General features: G+C 39.5%; 1 protein-coding gene across 1 annotated transcript in view; it reads left to right on the top strand.

Annotated features, from left to right (window-relative positions):
• slc6a3 (solute carrier family 6 member 3) overlaps positions 1–17,347 on the top strand; it is a 52,898-nt gene that overhangs the window by 25,604 nt on the left and 9,947 nt on the right. The window contains exons 11-12 of the mRNA XM_061916188.1: positions 3,538–3,666; positions 6,462–6,561. Coding sequence (XP_061772172.1) covers positions 3,538–3,666; positions 6,462–6,561 — 229 coding nt within the window. The remainder of the gene's footprint in view (positions 1–3,537; positions 3,667–6,461; positions 6,562–17,347) is intronic.

The following is a 17,347-nucleotide window of genomic DNA, read 5'->3' as shown; positions in this document are numbered from 1 at the left end:
GTTGATAACTCAATATACTTTCTTTTATTTGTACACACAGTGTTTTGGTAGTGACCTAATACTAACAGTTTTCTCCAACAATAAATAATTTTATTGACCACAAAACATATGTGTTTTTGAATATTTCCAACATCAACACTGTAACACATCAACAAGTCACTACCGAAATGATCATGTTACCACTGAAATATTATGTTTCCGGTGTGACAATTCTTGCTATTTTTGACAATAACTAAATAATGCTAGCAAGCATAAGGCTAATAAACACATCTTTGAAGATTTGTACACTTATAGAAACATCATATTTTGCATATAAACTGAAAAAGATTACGTAATTGAAAAAAAAAATGTGTTTGGTAGTGTCAATTGTTGAAGATACGCACTGATTTTTTCCACCTTGGAAGACATTTATTTAAAAAAAAAACTATAGGATTAAGTGACTTACCATGCAGTTCTAAAACTCTTGTGTTTCGGTAGTGACATAAAAACTGGGGACATGATTTTTTGAGCAAGGATTTTTTTATTAAACAATTCAATCTACAATAATTATATGTGTTTTTCAAACTCTGTTTAAACTCAGTAAGTTCTTTAAAATGTCACCATTGAAACAAATCTAAAAAATGTTTTAAAAAGTGGTATTTTCATAAATTAAAATTCAGGGTTTACGTTTAAGGACAGCTACTTTTCAATAGAAAGTACCTTATGAATGATGATTTAGTATTAATTATATTTATCTTATCACTATCTCAATTAAAACCCTGTGTTTAAACAGATCATTATATACTCTCAGTAAAATGCATGTCAGAATACTTAATTGTTTTGTTGAACCATTTTTTTGGTAATGGGGCAGCACATCGCATTAATTCGGTAGAATGCCCCACTAATTAGAGTCAAATTTTTGTTTGACAAATGGAAATGTCAGTGAGTAAAACTTTTAATGTTGAGCATCAATTCACCGCATTCACGTTGAGCTGTGGGTGGCAACAGTGTTCATATTCTGAAAAAAAACATGGTTTGTCACTGTTTGGGTTCAAATAAACTATTATAAGTGTTACCACAATGAGTGACATGAGCTATTTTCAATTTGTAGAAATAAGTCTCACAGGAAATAAAGGTTGACGACACCTGTTATTGCTGGGTTGCAATCACGTGACCTCGAGGCACAGGCGATGATCTCCAGTCCCATTAGGCTACTGTTTATTTACCTGCATCAGTCCAGATTTAGACATAGTTTGAAAGGTAACTATACAAGGGATCATTTGAAATGGGATGGAGTGGATTTATACAGTCTTAAGAAAAACATTTTTTTTTTTTAAAGATTTAAACTATTTGAGTGACTAAAAAAATATTCAGTCTAAGGCTGCTTCTAAACTAAGCCAGCTAAGGTTATACAGGGTATATCCCACATAGCCTTATCCCTGTCCACACACACACAATGCCATCGTTTAATACCCCCCCCCCCCCTCCGTCTCCCGGCACAACGCGACCAAGTACGCATACGCGAAAAATGGCGGACGCGCATATATGTTATGTCATAGTCACCTCTGATCTGGAAGGGTATCCTTACCCTGTGTTTCAATGTAGCCTATTGCCACATTTCTTTTGTGAAGTGAAGTGATTAATATTTATATAGCGCTTTTCTCAAGTAACTCAAAGCGCTTTACATAGTGACACCCAATATCTAAGTTACATTTAAACCAGTGTGGGTGGCACTGGGAGCAGGTGGGTAAAGTGTCTTGCCCAAGGACACAACGGCAGTTACTAGGATGGCACAAGCGGGAATCGAACCTGCAACCCTCAAGTTGCTGGTACGGCCACTCTCCCAACCGAGCTATGCCGCCCCAACTGAGCTATGCCGCCCCTTTTAACAGTAAACCTTGCTTGCCTCACCATCAGCAGCTGTTAGACTATTGTAGTGAATCACACCTGGGCCGTCTAACATGAATCATATCTTTAATGGACGTGTAAAAATAAACAATGTGATAAAGAACATTTTACAACAATAAATCTAGGGATCTAGATATATGGTCAGGACACTCCTTACTGTTTTACTTTAATTGTCCATTCTTGCAATCCTGCCTGTGCTTGTTGGCTGAAATTGGCGGTCGAACTTGACGGCGGCAACCACTTCATGGCCTCACAATGGTTATGGAGTACAAAACTAGACGTTGAGTAATCGCTCGACATACATCGCGGAGAATAACTGATAGTCTGCTTTGCCAGTCCAAATGCATTCGCTGTTTTCCATAGTCTTTACTCATCCACGGGAGCACGCATTCTCGTTGTCTCTCCTTCGACAAAGTTTTTAACTAAGTAGAATCACAGCTCACCTGGACATTCGAAGGTTCTCTTGCCATTGCTCTGGCCCAACACACTCGTTGACAAACATATCTCACCTGGCTGCTGTTCTTCCAGGCCTTATCCAAAATCGTCGCTCAACATTGCTATGTTGCCGTTGGAGATGTGTTGTATCCGAAATATTTGTAATCGCGCGCTTCATTCTCTTACGGTATTCATGTGTGATTTCCACAAGTGTGTGCATGTAGAATAAGGAGAAACACGGGGATGTCTGGATGACTCACCTTCATCATTCTAGTGGTTACCTCTGAGTTACGATACCGATTGGTATGAAACTGGCTGTGGTGTGTTCTTTCCGACGTCACTTCTTCTCTAAACTCAGTTTGCAAACAATCGATGAGTCCACACAAAGCTGAGAGCCGGAGTTTCAAGAAATACACGACGCACTTAACCGTGTAAAAAATTATCCAAAGAGGGGAACCTTAAACGATGGTTTAGTATGGCTGACACTGGGCTTAAGCTAAATAATTATTTGTTTAAGGAGTTATCCGGCTTAATGTAGAGGGGGTCCAGACTGAGGTCATGGGGAAAAAAATCATAGCCATAGCATACATTAATATAGTAGAGAATAAACTTGATTGCATCACAAAAAGTTTCTCACACCAATCAAATGTTCATACAACATTTTTACAAAGTGATCACTGCAGACACAAGCCCGGCTCGATTGTATTCCATAAGATGATGAAAGTGATATTTTTAAGAGCCAGTGCCTTTGACGCAATTTCGCTTTTTCCCTGAGTTTGTTACCTTTATGAACCACTTCTTTTGGGATTTTATGAAAGCTCTTTCCTAACCCTCTATTTAAACGACTGGAACACCCAAGAAAAGAACAGCAATACGTCTTCACTCACTCTCACTTGTTTTAAAGCTACGCTCAAGCTGCTTGACCATTGTGTGAATAAAGCTGTGAAAAAGAAAAATTGATATGATGTCATATGCAACCAGCAAAATAATGTAACATACTAGTACTTTTGCACTTGCATACATTTGCCATTGTTAGCGAATTAGTCACAATTAGAAACTGTTGCTGAGCTTTTTCTTTAATCAGATTGTTTTACACATGTTATGATACATACTGTATACCATATCATTAATTGAAGAATGCTGAATGGGTTACATGGTGGTTGTGGTAGTTTAAATGTGCATTTTGGTGACTTTATGCTTTCCTCTGTCTTGTAGATGGGTGGGATGGAGTCTGTCATCACGGGGCTGATTGATGAATTCAAATTCCTTCACAAGCACAGAGAACTGTTTACCCTCTTCATTGTGGTCGTCACCTTCCTCATCTCACTTTTCTGTGTTACAAATGTAAGTTTTGCACCATTTGTTAGAGTTAGTTTCACACACACACACACATAGGTATGTGTATATATATATATATATATATATATATATATATATATATATATATATATATATATATATATATATATATATATATATATATATATATACATATATATATATGTATATATATATATATATATATATATATATATATATATATGTATATATATATATGTATATATATATATATATATATATATATATATATATATATATATATATATATATATACCGTATTTCCTTGAATTGCCGCAGTGTATATAATATGGGCCTGCCTTGAATTACTGCCAGGTCAAACTCGCTTTCCAAAATAATTAGCGCATGCGATGAGGTGGCGACTTGTCCAGGGTGTACCCCGCCTTCTGCCCGATTGTAGCTGAGATAGGCGCCAGCGCCCCCCGCAACCCCGAAAGGGAATAAGCGGTAGAAAATGGATGGATGGATGGATGCTTAGTATTACCGCCTGGTCAAACTTGTGACATCAAGAATGACACTTCCCCTGTCATCATTTTCAAAATGGAGAAGGCTGATTTCGATACCAGTAATTTGAAATTGCATAAAGGTAAGAAGATTAAGAGCTATTCAGTAGGATTTAAGGTCAAAGCTTACATCACACTCAAATTTTTACTGCATACCTTTGGTAAGTACCAGAGTGAAAAGAGGTTTTAAAATAATTAGCGCATGCTTACTTTTACCGCATGCCTTTGGTAAGCGCAGGAGTCAGAAGAGGTTTTAACTTAATTAGCGCCCCGGCGGCAATTCAAGGAAATACGGTGTGTATATATATATATATATGATTGAACATGATTCTAGTTTCAAACCAATTCTCGCAATGATTTTTTTCAGTTTAAATATCACAATAAAACCCTTTCAACAAAGGTTACGAAACTTCCTTTTGGTTGCTTATGTATCATGTATAGGTGCAGCGAGTAAGCCTAAAAACATATTTTTTAAATAGATTTAAACAAACAAATCAAATATATATATATATATATATATATATATATATATATATATATATATATATATATATATATATATACAAACCCCAATTCCATATGAATGGGAAATTGTGTCAGATGTAAATATAAACGGAATACAATGATTTGCAAATCCTTTTCAACCCATACTCAATTGAATGCACTACAAAGACAAGATATTTGATGTTCAAACTCATAAGCTTTTTTTTTTTTTGCAAATAATAATTAACTTAGAATGTCATGGCTGCAAAACGTGCCAAAGTAGTTGGAAAAGGGTATGTTCACCACTGTGTTACATCACATTTTCTTTTAACAACACTCAATAATCGTTTGGGAACTGAGGAAACTAATTGTTGAAGCTTTGAAAGTGGAATTATTTCCCATTCTTGTTTTATGTAGAGCTTTAGTCGTTCAACAGTCAAGCTTTTACGCTTCATAATGCGCCACATATTTTCGATGGGAGACAGGTCTGGACTGCAGGCGGGCCAGGAAAGTACCTGAACTCTTTTACTATGAAGCCACGCTGTTGTAACACGTGGCTTGGCATTGTTTTACTGAAATAAGCAGAGACGTCCATGATAACGTTGCTTGGATGACAACATATGTTGCTTCAAAACCTGTATGGACCATTCAGCATTAATGGTGCCTTCACAGATGTGTAAGTTATCCATGCCTTGGGCACTAATACACCCCCATACCATCCCAGATGCTGGCTTTTGAACTTTGCGCCTATAACAATCTGGATGGTTATTTTCCTCTTTGTTCAGGTGGACACCACCTCCACTGTTTCCAAATAATATTTGAAATGCGGACTCGTCAGACCACAGAACACTTTTCCACTTTGCATCAGTTCATCTTAGATGAGCTCGGGCCCAGCGAAGCCGGCGGTGATTCTGGGTATTATTGACAAATGGGTTTTGCTTTGAATGGTAGAGTTTAACTTGCACTTACAAATATAACGACCAACTGTAGTTACTGACAGTGGTTTTATGAATTGTTCCTGAGCCCATGTGGTAATATCCTTTACACACTGATGTCGGTGTTTTGATGCAGTACCACCTGAGGAATCAAAGGTCCGTAATATCATTGCTTACGTGCAGCGATTTCTCCAGATTCTCTGAACCTTTAGATGATTTTGCGGACCGTAGATGGTAAAATCCCTAAATTCCTTGCAATAGGTCGTTGAGAAATGTTGTTCTAAAACTGTTCGACAATTTGCTTACAAATTGGTGACCCTCGCCCCATCCTTGTTTGTGAATTACTTAGCATTTCATGGAAGCTGCTTTATACCCAATCATGGGACCCAACTGTTCCCAATTAGCCTGCACACCTTTGTGAGATGTTGGGAATACATCTTTGATGAGCATTCCTCAACTTTATCAGTATTTATTGCCATTCTTCCCAACTTTTTTGTCATGTGCTGCTGGCATCAAATTCTAAAGTTAATGATTATTTGCAAAAAAAAATGTTTATCAGCTTGAGCATCAAATATGTTGTCTTTGTATCATATTCAACTGAATATGGGTTGAAAAGGATTTGCAAATCATTGTATTCCCTTTATATTTACATCTAACACAATTTCCCAACTTATATGGAAACGGGGTTTGTATATATATATATATATATATATATATATATACACATATATATATATATATATATATATATATATATATATATATATATATATATATATATATATATATATATATATATATATTTACACAGTATATGTGTATATATGGGGGATGACTCTTTCTTTCTATGTCACTCTAGGGTGGGATGTACGTGTTTACTCTGCTGGACCACTTTGCAGCTGGGACATCGATTCTCTTTGGAGTGCTTATTGAAGCCATCGGGATTGCGTGGTTTTACGGTGAGAGAAATTGAGAGATGGAAAGACTGAAAAAAGGATGATTCATGTTGCCGTGGCCAGCAATGCTGCTGTTTTATTAGAGCCCTGATGAAAAATATGTCTTTATGGTTGTTCTGTGACTCAATATGGCCTACTTCTATTAAGCCCAAGTGTAGAGCTACGAACATATCAACAAATATTAATGTTTTTTTTTCTTCTTCAGTCTCTGGCCACCTAAATGTGCCACATGCTTTGGACATAATAATAATAATAATAATAATAATAATAATAATAATAATAATGGATTAAATTCTATATCGCACTTTCCTATTATTATATACTCAAAGCGCTTACAGAGAAGTGGGAACTCATCATTCATTCACAACTGGTGGTGGTAAGCTACATCTGTAGGCACAGCTGCCCTGGGATAGACTGACGGAAGCGAGGCTGCCAGTTTGTGCCTACGGCCCCTCCGACCACCACCCATCATTCATTCATCATTCATTCAAAAGTGTGAGCAATACCGGGGGCAAGGGTGAAGTGTCCTGCCCATGGACACAACGACAGCGATTTTGATCATCTGTCCATTAGATGGTCATCATCATATTTTCATATTTCATTGAACTTTGTAGTGCTGCAGATAATGTAAATGAAAATTGATTGGTTGATTGTTCACTTCCCTTTTAAAGGGGCCTGATATCATGACTTTCTATGTAGTCAAGTATTCTCTACATGTGGACGGTCAGAGTATCATACACTATTGAGGTCGGAGAATTACCTTGACATAGTTGACAAGATCTACACATTACTCTTCTTTATTCTTAAATATGTTCCATAAATCGTTGGCCATCAGTCAAAATTGTTCAGTCTACTGTTTTGCTGATTGACCATGTTGTCATAAATTTGATTGGTACATTTTGCCAATGCTGCAGTATGTCCAATAATTGTGTCCATTTTGCTACACTATGCAAAATGCCTTTTCCTACATTTCAATCGTTTCAGACTTTTAAAAATGTTTAACTGCTGTAACTAATGTTCTACCCTTGCATGATGTGGAAGTGCCATACAATAAGGATAATGTGTCTGTGAGTTATTTCTAGTTAGAATTTTATGGCAACAATAAATCTTGTGAACCGTTTCAGGTACGTTAAGCTCAATCAATCAATCAATCAATCAATCAATCAATCAATCAATCAATCAATCAATCAATCAATCAATCAATCACACTTTATTTATGTATCAATTTTTTTGCACAGGCAAGTTGCAACTTTACTGCTTTACAGCATTTAAAAATAAAAATAAAAAAGCACAGGATTATTAACATTGACAAAACATGGCATAACACTGATGATTGAAGAAAAACACCACCGTTGGGGTGTACACGCTGGAGAACAAATACAATTAACTTCATTGAAAAAAATATAAAATTAAAACAGGTTTTAAAATATATATAAAAATAAAATATACATTAATACATACATTTGTGAGAATGAACAATATTAGTGGCAATAAAGGCAATACAATAGAAATTAACAGAATACAACTAAATAACTAAAGAAGAGTTTAAAATGATTAGTAAAAAAAACGATTAAAAAGGTGTGCATTTAACTTTAAAATAAATATGTATATATATAATTAACTTCACAAGATTTCCACAAGCTCTTTTGCACTTCACACATTACAAATCCAGGAAGTCCTCTTAACAAGTTGGAGTTCACCCTGGACCCCTAACCAAGCGCAATAGGGCGGAGGTGGTATTATATGAACATATCAGCAAAAATGAGAAGAATGCAGATTTACAAGAGATAGTTTGTACACAACTTGATATTCGGGGAGTATTCATTACAATACTTTTACAAATGGTGACCCACTTAGGTACAATATCATTTTGAAAGCCCCTAAAATGAACAAGATAGCGTTCTTTAAGTATGTAACTGCACTATACTGCAAGCAAAAAGTAGTTAAAAACAACAAAAAAAGCAAAGTAACTAATACACCACAACGACCATTAATATATGCAATGCTATAATTATACTGCTAATAATAACATTAGCAATGATAATTCTAATTCTACTACAAACCCCGTTTCCATATGAGTTGGGAAACTGTGTTAGATGTAAATATAAAACAGAATACAATGATTTGCAAATCATTTTCAACCCATATTCAGTTGAATATGCTACACAGACAACATATTTGATGTTCAAACTGATAAACATGTTTTTTTTTTTTGCAACTAATCATTCTTCTTTGTCACGGGCCAGCAACACAGGACAAAGAAGTTGTGAGAGGTGGCAATAAATACTGATAAAGTTGAGGAATGCTCACCAAACAATAATTTGGAACATCCCATAGGTGTGCAGGCTAATTGGAAACAGGTGGGTGACATGATTGGGTATAAAAACAGCTTTCCAAAAAATGCTCAGTCTTTCACAAGAAAGGATGGGGCGAGGTACACTCCTTTGTCCACAACTGCGTGAGCAAATAGTCAAACAGTTTAAGAACAACGCTTGTCAAAGTGCAATTGCAAGAAATTTAGGGATTTCAATATCTACGGTCAATAATAACATCAAAAGGTTCAGATAATCTGGAGAAATCACTCCACGTAAGCGGCATAGCCGGAAACCAACATTGAATGACCGTGACCTTCGATCTGTATCAAAAAACGACATCAATCTCGAAAGGATATCACCACATGGGCTCAGGAACAATTCAGAAAACCACTGTCACTAAATACAGTTTGTCGCTACATCTGTAAGTGCAAATTGAAGCTCTACTATGAAAATCAAAAGCCATTTATCAAGAACATCCAAAAACGCCGCCGGCTTCTCTGGGCCCGAGATCATCTAAGATGGACTGATGCAAAGTGGAAAAGTGGACTGAGGTCTGACGAGTCCACATTTCAGATCATTTTTGGAAATATTCGACATCGTGTCATCCGGACCAAAAGCGAAGCGAACTATCCAGACCGTTAATCAACGCAAAGTTCAAAAGCCAGCATCTGTGATGGTATGGGGGTGCATTAGTGCCCAAGGAATGGGTAACTTACACATCTGTGAAGGCATCATTAATGCTGAAAGGTACATACAGGTTTTGGAACAACATATGCTGCCATCTAAGCGCCGTATTTTCATGGACGCTTCTGTTTATTTCAGTGAGACAAAGCCAAGCCACATTCAGCACGTGTCACAACAGCGTAGCTTTGTAAAAAAAGAGTGCGGGTACTTTCCTGGCCTGCCTGCAGTCCAGACCTGTTTCCCTTTCGAAAATGTGTGGCGCATTAGGAAACGTAAAATACGACAGTGGAGACCCTGAACTGTTGAACGACTGAAGCTCTCCATAAAACCAGAATGGGAAAGAATTTTACTTTCAAAGCTTCAAGAATTAGTTTCCTCTGTTCCCAAACGTTTATTGAGTGTTGTTAAAAGAAAAGGTGATGTAACACAGTGGTGAACATGCCCTTTCCCAACTACTTTGGCACGTGTTGCAGCCATGAAATTCAAAGTTAATTATTATTTGAAAAAAAAAAAAGTTAATGAGTTTGAACATCAAATATCTTGTCTTTGTAGTGCATTCAATTTAATATGGGTTGAAAAGGATTTGCAAATCATTGTATTCCGTTTATATTCACATCTAACAATTTCCCAACTCATATGGAAACAGGGTTTGTATAAGATATGCATTGTTTGAATGCGCTTGACATATGAAGTTTGACTTGAATTCACCAATTATACGAATCAATAATAATAATAAAAAGAACAATCCCTGGTGGTTTAATGGTAGATTTTTCTGCCTTTCATGGCAAAGGGCATGTGTTTGATTGCAGGCCAGGGTTGCACCACAAAGGGCGTTCTGAGTTAAAGTTAACAAAAAAAATATTCATGCAATTAACTTTTCATGGTGACACCTGACAGAAAAAAAAAGTGGAAATAATTCATCCATCCATCCATCCATCTCTACCGCTTGTCCCTTTTGGGGTCACAGGGGGCCTCTGGAGCCTATCTCAGCTGCATTCAGGCAGAAGGCGGAGTCGGAGTACACCCTGCACAATTCAATAATACTAAATAAGACATGCTGTATATTTACATACCCAACAAGTAAAATGCATACATAATAGATAGTTAATAAAGGGTGAGGAACTTTAACTAAACACAATGTTTTCAGGAGAAAATTGGACTTGCAGATCATTGTGGTCTTGACTCTCACCACTACTGCAGTAATGAGCGGCTATACAATGCATGCTTTGTTGTGGTGCAAAAACAGTGTGACATTTGTGTTATTTAGCCATTTGTGGTCCAGGTCTTGGAGATAACTGCATGTGGGATACAGGGAATTCCCGTTTGTCATGAACTACTCAACTGGCTGATAGCCACATTGTCACGGTTGACAACTCGGTGACCTCATTTCACCTTTGGCACTCCCTTTTGCACATTTCTCCTACGTTGTTACATGTTGTTTATCTTGATTCATACAATTTGCATCTATATTGCTACCAAAGGTTTCTCGAACACATTTCACTCTACTTGAAAATTGTTACTTTAAGCCTTTTTCTAAACAATATTTTTGTCAACAAATCTTAATGTCACAGATACATTTTAAATTATATGGAAATGCATTCTGGTTTTGTGAATTTTGCCTTTATAAATGGATGGTGTGTAATTTTAACCCACTGTGAAACCAGCAAGGAACATTGACATAGCATGTGCAAGGGGTGTACCGATAAAAAAATTTTCACATCTGGTACAATACCGATATTGGAGCCTTGACTATAGGCCAATACGGATATTGATCCAATACGATCTAAACAGGAATCATACATTAGAAATGAGTCGAACAGAAAACAATGGTAGATATGAAAAACACTGATATTTATTTATTACCGTTTGGACTGAACTTATGCTGTCTTTGAATTGAAGTGGAGTGGTAATTTGTTTTTGAATGACACATAGTGGCCACAGTAACTGGTGAAGTTGAGTAAGTGATACAGTAAGTCGAAGGATGCAGACACATTTGTTACTGGAGAGTTATTAAATATGCTTTTGCCCGGGAGACGTTGTATGTGTAAGTAATACACAACTATAATTATCTGATCCGTTTTTTTATGACAAAAGTGGTGTTATAGACTGCAATCTTGTTCAATTACCGACACTTACTATGAATCTTGAGCGTATGAGGTTATTTTTCGTATAGCTGCTGGCTTCTTGTAGCTTGGCCCTTCACTAAAATAGAAGAAACTATAAACTTTGTGTACTTATTGGAGGACATTTAGCTGTTAACTTGGTGTCTAGCATTGCACAAGCAGGACTGCTTGTATTGTAGCCTATTTGCATGTGCCTCACAATACGATGGTCCTAAGTAGTCCTGAGTTAAATGCTGGGCTTGGTGTTGTGAACTCGCATGTCTGCTGTTGTGTGTCCCCGAGTATGCAAAAATCCAGGAGAGTTGAGTGAAGGTAAGATGAATTTAATTCAGAACTCATAAGAAAACAGATAAACATAAAGCAGTTGTGCAAAGTAACGTTCTCAACGTGATATTATCATCGAGCACTGAGGAGTGCTCGAGTGAAACATAAATAGACACTAGTGTGATTGACAGCAGGTGTGAACCGCTGACAATCAACGAAAAGAGAAAAACAACAGTGCTCCGTGAATAAAACAGGAAATACAACAAAATAAGAGCACTGAACAGGAAGTAAATACAAAAACACGAAACACTAACAGCAATGAAGTGACAGATTGTCACAGGACCTCCCCGTCAAGGAACAGATACCAGATGTTCCCTGGAAAAGAAAAATGGAAAAAAGTCCACAATGTAAGGGAGGGTGGAGGGAGGATTTGGTGGAGGGTCGCCAAACCTCGTGTCCCCGCAGCCAGCGAGGGAAAGTCAGGTGGCGACGGCGCGTAGAGCGTCGCTGGTACTGGCGAGGCGGGGGGCCAGGGAACGGCCACATCACTGGCCGAAAAAGATGAGAGTGCGTCCCGCGAGGAGAACGCCCAGGGCACGGCCACATCCGCGGCCGACGTAGAGGCGGGCGCGCTGAAGCAGGCCGGGAAGCAGCAGGCGTCATCGGCGGCGTGAAAACCACAGGCTTCATCGGCGGCGTGAAAGCGGCAGATGAAGACGCCGGGCGAGGAGAAGCAAATGCCGGCCGAGGAGCAGAATATGCCGGCATTGGAGCAGGCGGCGACGATGACGACGACAATTATGATGGCGGTGTCATGCGAAGTCCCACCGGTGATGAAGATGTCTCCGTGGGACAAGATGATGGCGTGGATGACAGCGGCGTGGAAACTGCAGGCGTCATCGGCGGCGTGGATGATGACAGCGGCGTGTGCTCGGCTGCACCGCCGCGAGTAGTGGCAGGCGTCATCGGCGGCGTGGAAGCGACAAATGAAGATGCCGGGCGAGGAGCAGCAGATGCCGGCTGAGGAGTAGCAGATGCCGGCGGCGACAAAGCTTGGCGTGGTGCTGCTACTGGCGGTGTTGGAGCCGTGCGTAATGCCGGCGTTGGAACTCGGCGTGGAGCCGGCGTTGGAGCTCGGCGTGGAGCCGGCATTGGAGCTGTGGGAAAGCCCGCCAGGCACGTAGATGTCTCCGTGGAAGGAGATGCTTGCGAGGATGACAGCGGTGTATGCCTGGGTGCACCCCGGTGTATTGTAGGCCCCCCTCCACTAGGCGGCTGCCAGACGCCGTCAACACTTGCGGGAAAACGTGCCTCATCGTCGGAGTCCCCCGGTGCGAAAACCGGGGACGGGCGGGAGGGGGCCAGGAGGAGGGACGAAGACACGTCCCGCGCCGAGTCCCAGCAGGAGGACAAAAGCGACCTCACTGTGGGCTCCACTGGAGCTTTCGACGAACCAGCAAAGAGAGCGGGAGCCGGCAGGAAGAGCAGCCGGGGAGCAGCCACTGGAAGCTGCATAGGAGCAGGGAGAAGCAGCACAGCAGACGACAGGAAGGATGGCGGCGGCGGGCGGGCCAGTCTGAGAGCCGTAGTCAGCGACGGGGCCGCGAGACGTGAAGGAGGAGGCGGGCGCGCCGGTCGGTGAGCCGTAGCCGGTAGCGTTGCCGAGAGGAAGGATGGCGGCGGAGGACGCGCCGGTCGGAGAGCCGTAGCCGGTAGAGTTGCCGCGGGAAGAGGGTCCGCGTCTTTTGGCTGGGACCGCACAAACCTGGCCTTCAAGTCCTCCAGGAATTGTGCGGTCCAGAACGTCGGCTGAGGATTGCCGACAGGGATTCTCGCGAGGACACTTTCTGGCTCGATGATACTGTTGTGAACTCGCATGTCTGCTGTTGTGTGTCCACGAGTATGCAAAAATCCAGGAGAGTTGAGTGAAGGTAAGATGAATTTAATTCAGAACTCATAAGAAAACAAATAAACATAAAGCAGTCGTGCAAAGTAACGTTTTCAACATGATATTATCATTGAGCACTGAGGAGTGCTCGAGTGAAACATAAATAGACACTAGTGTGATTGATAGCAGATGTGAACCGCTGCCAATCAACGAAAAGAGAAAAACAACAGTGCTCCGTGAATAAAACAGGAAATACAACAAAATAAGAGCACTGAACAGGAAGTAAATACAAAAACACGAAAAACTAACAGAAATGAAGTGACAGATTGTCACACTTGGGATCTTTCTGTGTGGAGTTTGCATGTTCTCCCCGTGACTGCGTGGGTTCCCTCTGGGTATTCCGGCTTCCTCCCACCTCCAAAAAAAACATGCACCTGGGGATAGGTTGATTGGCAACGCTAAATTGGCCCTAGTGTGTGAATGTGAGTGTGAATATTGTCTGTCTATCTGTGTTGGTCCTGCGATGAGGTACCGACTTGTCCAGGGTGTACGCCGCCTTTTGCCCGCTTGTCCCCCCAAAAGGGACAAGCGATAGAAAATGGATAGATGGATATGCAAACCGATATCATCTGATACTGATTTTTTGGGACTACTGGGTCTATATGAATATTGGCTCAGGACACTTTTAATATGTGTGGTAATGACTGACCCATTTTAAAACAACAACATAATCAAAGAATATGATGTGAATGTCAGAAAAAAAACTGACCTGAACTTCTGTCCTGGGTTCCTTTTCACATGTCCACTAAGCCTCACCGGGTGGGTTCAATACTAACTCGCCCTCAGGCGGTGGAGTCTGTATATTGCCCCACTTTGACGGGTCTTGACCTTGGCAGGCCTCATAAATCAAGCCTACGGCCACTATGAGCCATTTTTTTCTTTTCTCATAGTTTTTGACAAGGACCTTTCCAAACCCTGCCCACATTGGTCTTTCGTTCTGTGTCTTTCGCAATACACATCTTAGCAGTGAGATATAACTTCTAGGTAGGAAAGCAAATTCTCGTTACATTTTACTTTGCTTAAGAACACATTAAAATGGTTTTGCCAGCCAACATCGACCATATTAAATCCAAACATATTATCTTTTGGAATTTGGTAGGCTTTTTATTTTTTTTACATTTTAGGAACCGTATAATAACTATGAAATTGGACAACTGTGACATGATAACATATAATAGAAGAATAATGTAGATCCAAAAAAAGTGGGTCTGCGGGGACTGTCGGATAATTGCTTTATGACCCAAAAGTAGGGGGGTTATGACCCCCCAAGAAGTGGGCATGGCTTCCACAGAGCACCTCTTCGGGGCGTGCTATTAGGAGAATGATGTCACACTCATAGGGCATTGCCTAAACACCATATCCAGCCGTCGTTTTAATTTTGTAGTTTTTAATCCGTCCGCCATCTTGGTTGAGGTTCTTAATTCACAATGGTTTATGATTCTTGCGTAATCTATGGAATAAATAGGTATTATTTTTAAGCCTTTTTTAAATTTTGCTCAAACCCCACCAGAGGATGGTTCGTAACAGTTTTAGTAACAGAGTTGGGTTCATAGGCACTGATCCCCTGTGGGCTTCGGGGCCCAAGCCCCCACGGACAATGCCGAGCACCCACGTCAATTTTCGATTTTTAAAAATAATTTTTGAAAAATCAATCTTGATGTTTTTAATCTTGTGGTGAGTTTGGTCCGTTTAAAAAAAAAATAAAGCCACAAATCATATCTTAAAGATAATAGCTTAATGTATGGTATTCTAACTCTTTTTAATTTTACCCGAAAGGCTTCAATTTGACTTTACAAGTCTTAATGTTACGAACTGGTCAAGGTGGGACCCCGGGATGCAAAGACGGGAGGCAAGTTTGAATAATAAAGGAAATACATTTAATGAGTCCAAAAGGTGTAACAAAAAGCGATGGGGCAGAAAATCTACGCCATGAAAAAGTAAATGAAGCCGGTTCCCCAGTGGTCGGCAGTGGACAAGCCAGGGCGCACTAGTGCGCAGGGTAAAAGTCTCTTGTGCCTCAAGGAGGCTAGAAAACAAAATACAACAAGGTTAGGTAATACATCAAATAGAAAAAGGAACATGCGAGGTGAAGCAGGTTCATGCACGTAGGAGGTGCGAGATAAAAATTAACCGACAAGGACCAGTTGTGGGTGACGAGCTTATATACTCCACGGTCGAAAATGGTTGCAGGTGTGTCCGCCCCTCGCTGGAGGCTAACGAGCTGAGGAAACAAATCACAATGAAAAAGAAGGCAGGAAAATAAAAAACATCACACTTAATCCATTCTTCTTAAAGTGTAACCTAATTTGTATTTATTAATCCACTTTTAATTTACTCGTTTAGACTTATTCCAACGTGTCTATGTTTGTTCTAACCCCCTGTTCCTCACAAGGCAATTTGCATTCACACACATGCATGCAGAAACATCGAAGCCATTTCGACAGAATGTGTCATATATTTAATTGAAAACCCGCATTTAAACTTTAGCTTTTTGGTTTACAATAATTAAACAAGTGTAAATGTTTACTTTGTGGAGCTTTTAGACAAACATTCATTCTTATGGTTTTAACATTGTTTTTCTTAAAGCAAAACATATTTTGTATGTTAGTATTTTTTAGCACATTTTTTTTCTATCTGGTCCTATAATAAACAATTTTTACTATGTAATATAGCTAAAAATAATTAAGTACATAAGTCATAATCTAGACATTTCTATATTTGTGTGTGCCGTACATGCATTTTTGTATATGTGGTATTATGTGTAGTATTGTTAAAACCCACTGTTGATTTTTTAAAATGTTGGTAATAATATAATATTTTTGTTTGTAGTGTTTAAAAAGCAGGACAGTGTTTAGAAGTAAATACAAGCTTTTTTTTTTGTTAATTACACCTTTAAAAGTCCATTCTGATGCATTCAGGTAAGGGAGATACTGTCCATAGTTTGTAGCAGTTAAAAGAGGAACCTTTACCATAATGAATAGTTTTACAATCGCCTTAAAAAATATTAATTTATTCGATAAGGAAAACGAGTATGACTCTCGGCTCTTATGCATATAGCAGAATGCTACATGCATAAGAGGGACAGCATGGCGAAGTTAGTAGAGTGGCCGTGCCAGCAATCTGGGGGTTACTGGTTCAATCCCAAACTTCTACCATTCTAGTCACGTCCGCTGTGTCCTTGGGCAAGACACTTCACCCTTGCTCCTGAGGGCCCTGGTTAGCGCCTTGCATGGCAGCTCCCACCATCATTGTGTGAATGTATGTGTGAATGGGTGAATGTTGAAATACTGTCAAAGTGCTTTGGGCTCCTTAAACAGTGGTAGAAAAGCACTATACAAGTACAACCATTTACCATTTTACCAAAAGAATAACATGAAAATCATATTTTGCGATTGTACTTTCTTCTAGCTAAGGATATTGACCTTTAGATTGCAAATATCTATTTTGCAATAATA

Source organism: Nerophis ophidion, linkage group LG11 (genome assembly GCF_033978795.1).
Source record: "Nerophis ophidion isolate RoL-2023_Sa linkage group LG11, RoL_Noph_v1.0, whole genome shotgun sequence".
Classification (NCBI taxonomy): Eukaryota; Metazoa; Chordata; class Actinopteri; order Syngnathiformes; family Syngnathidae; genus Nerophis; species Nerophis ophidion.
Note: the sequence above shows the minus strand (reverse complement) of the source record. Positions and strands in the feature narration are given on the sequence as shown.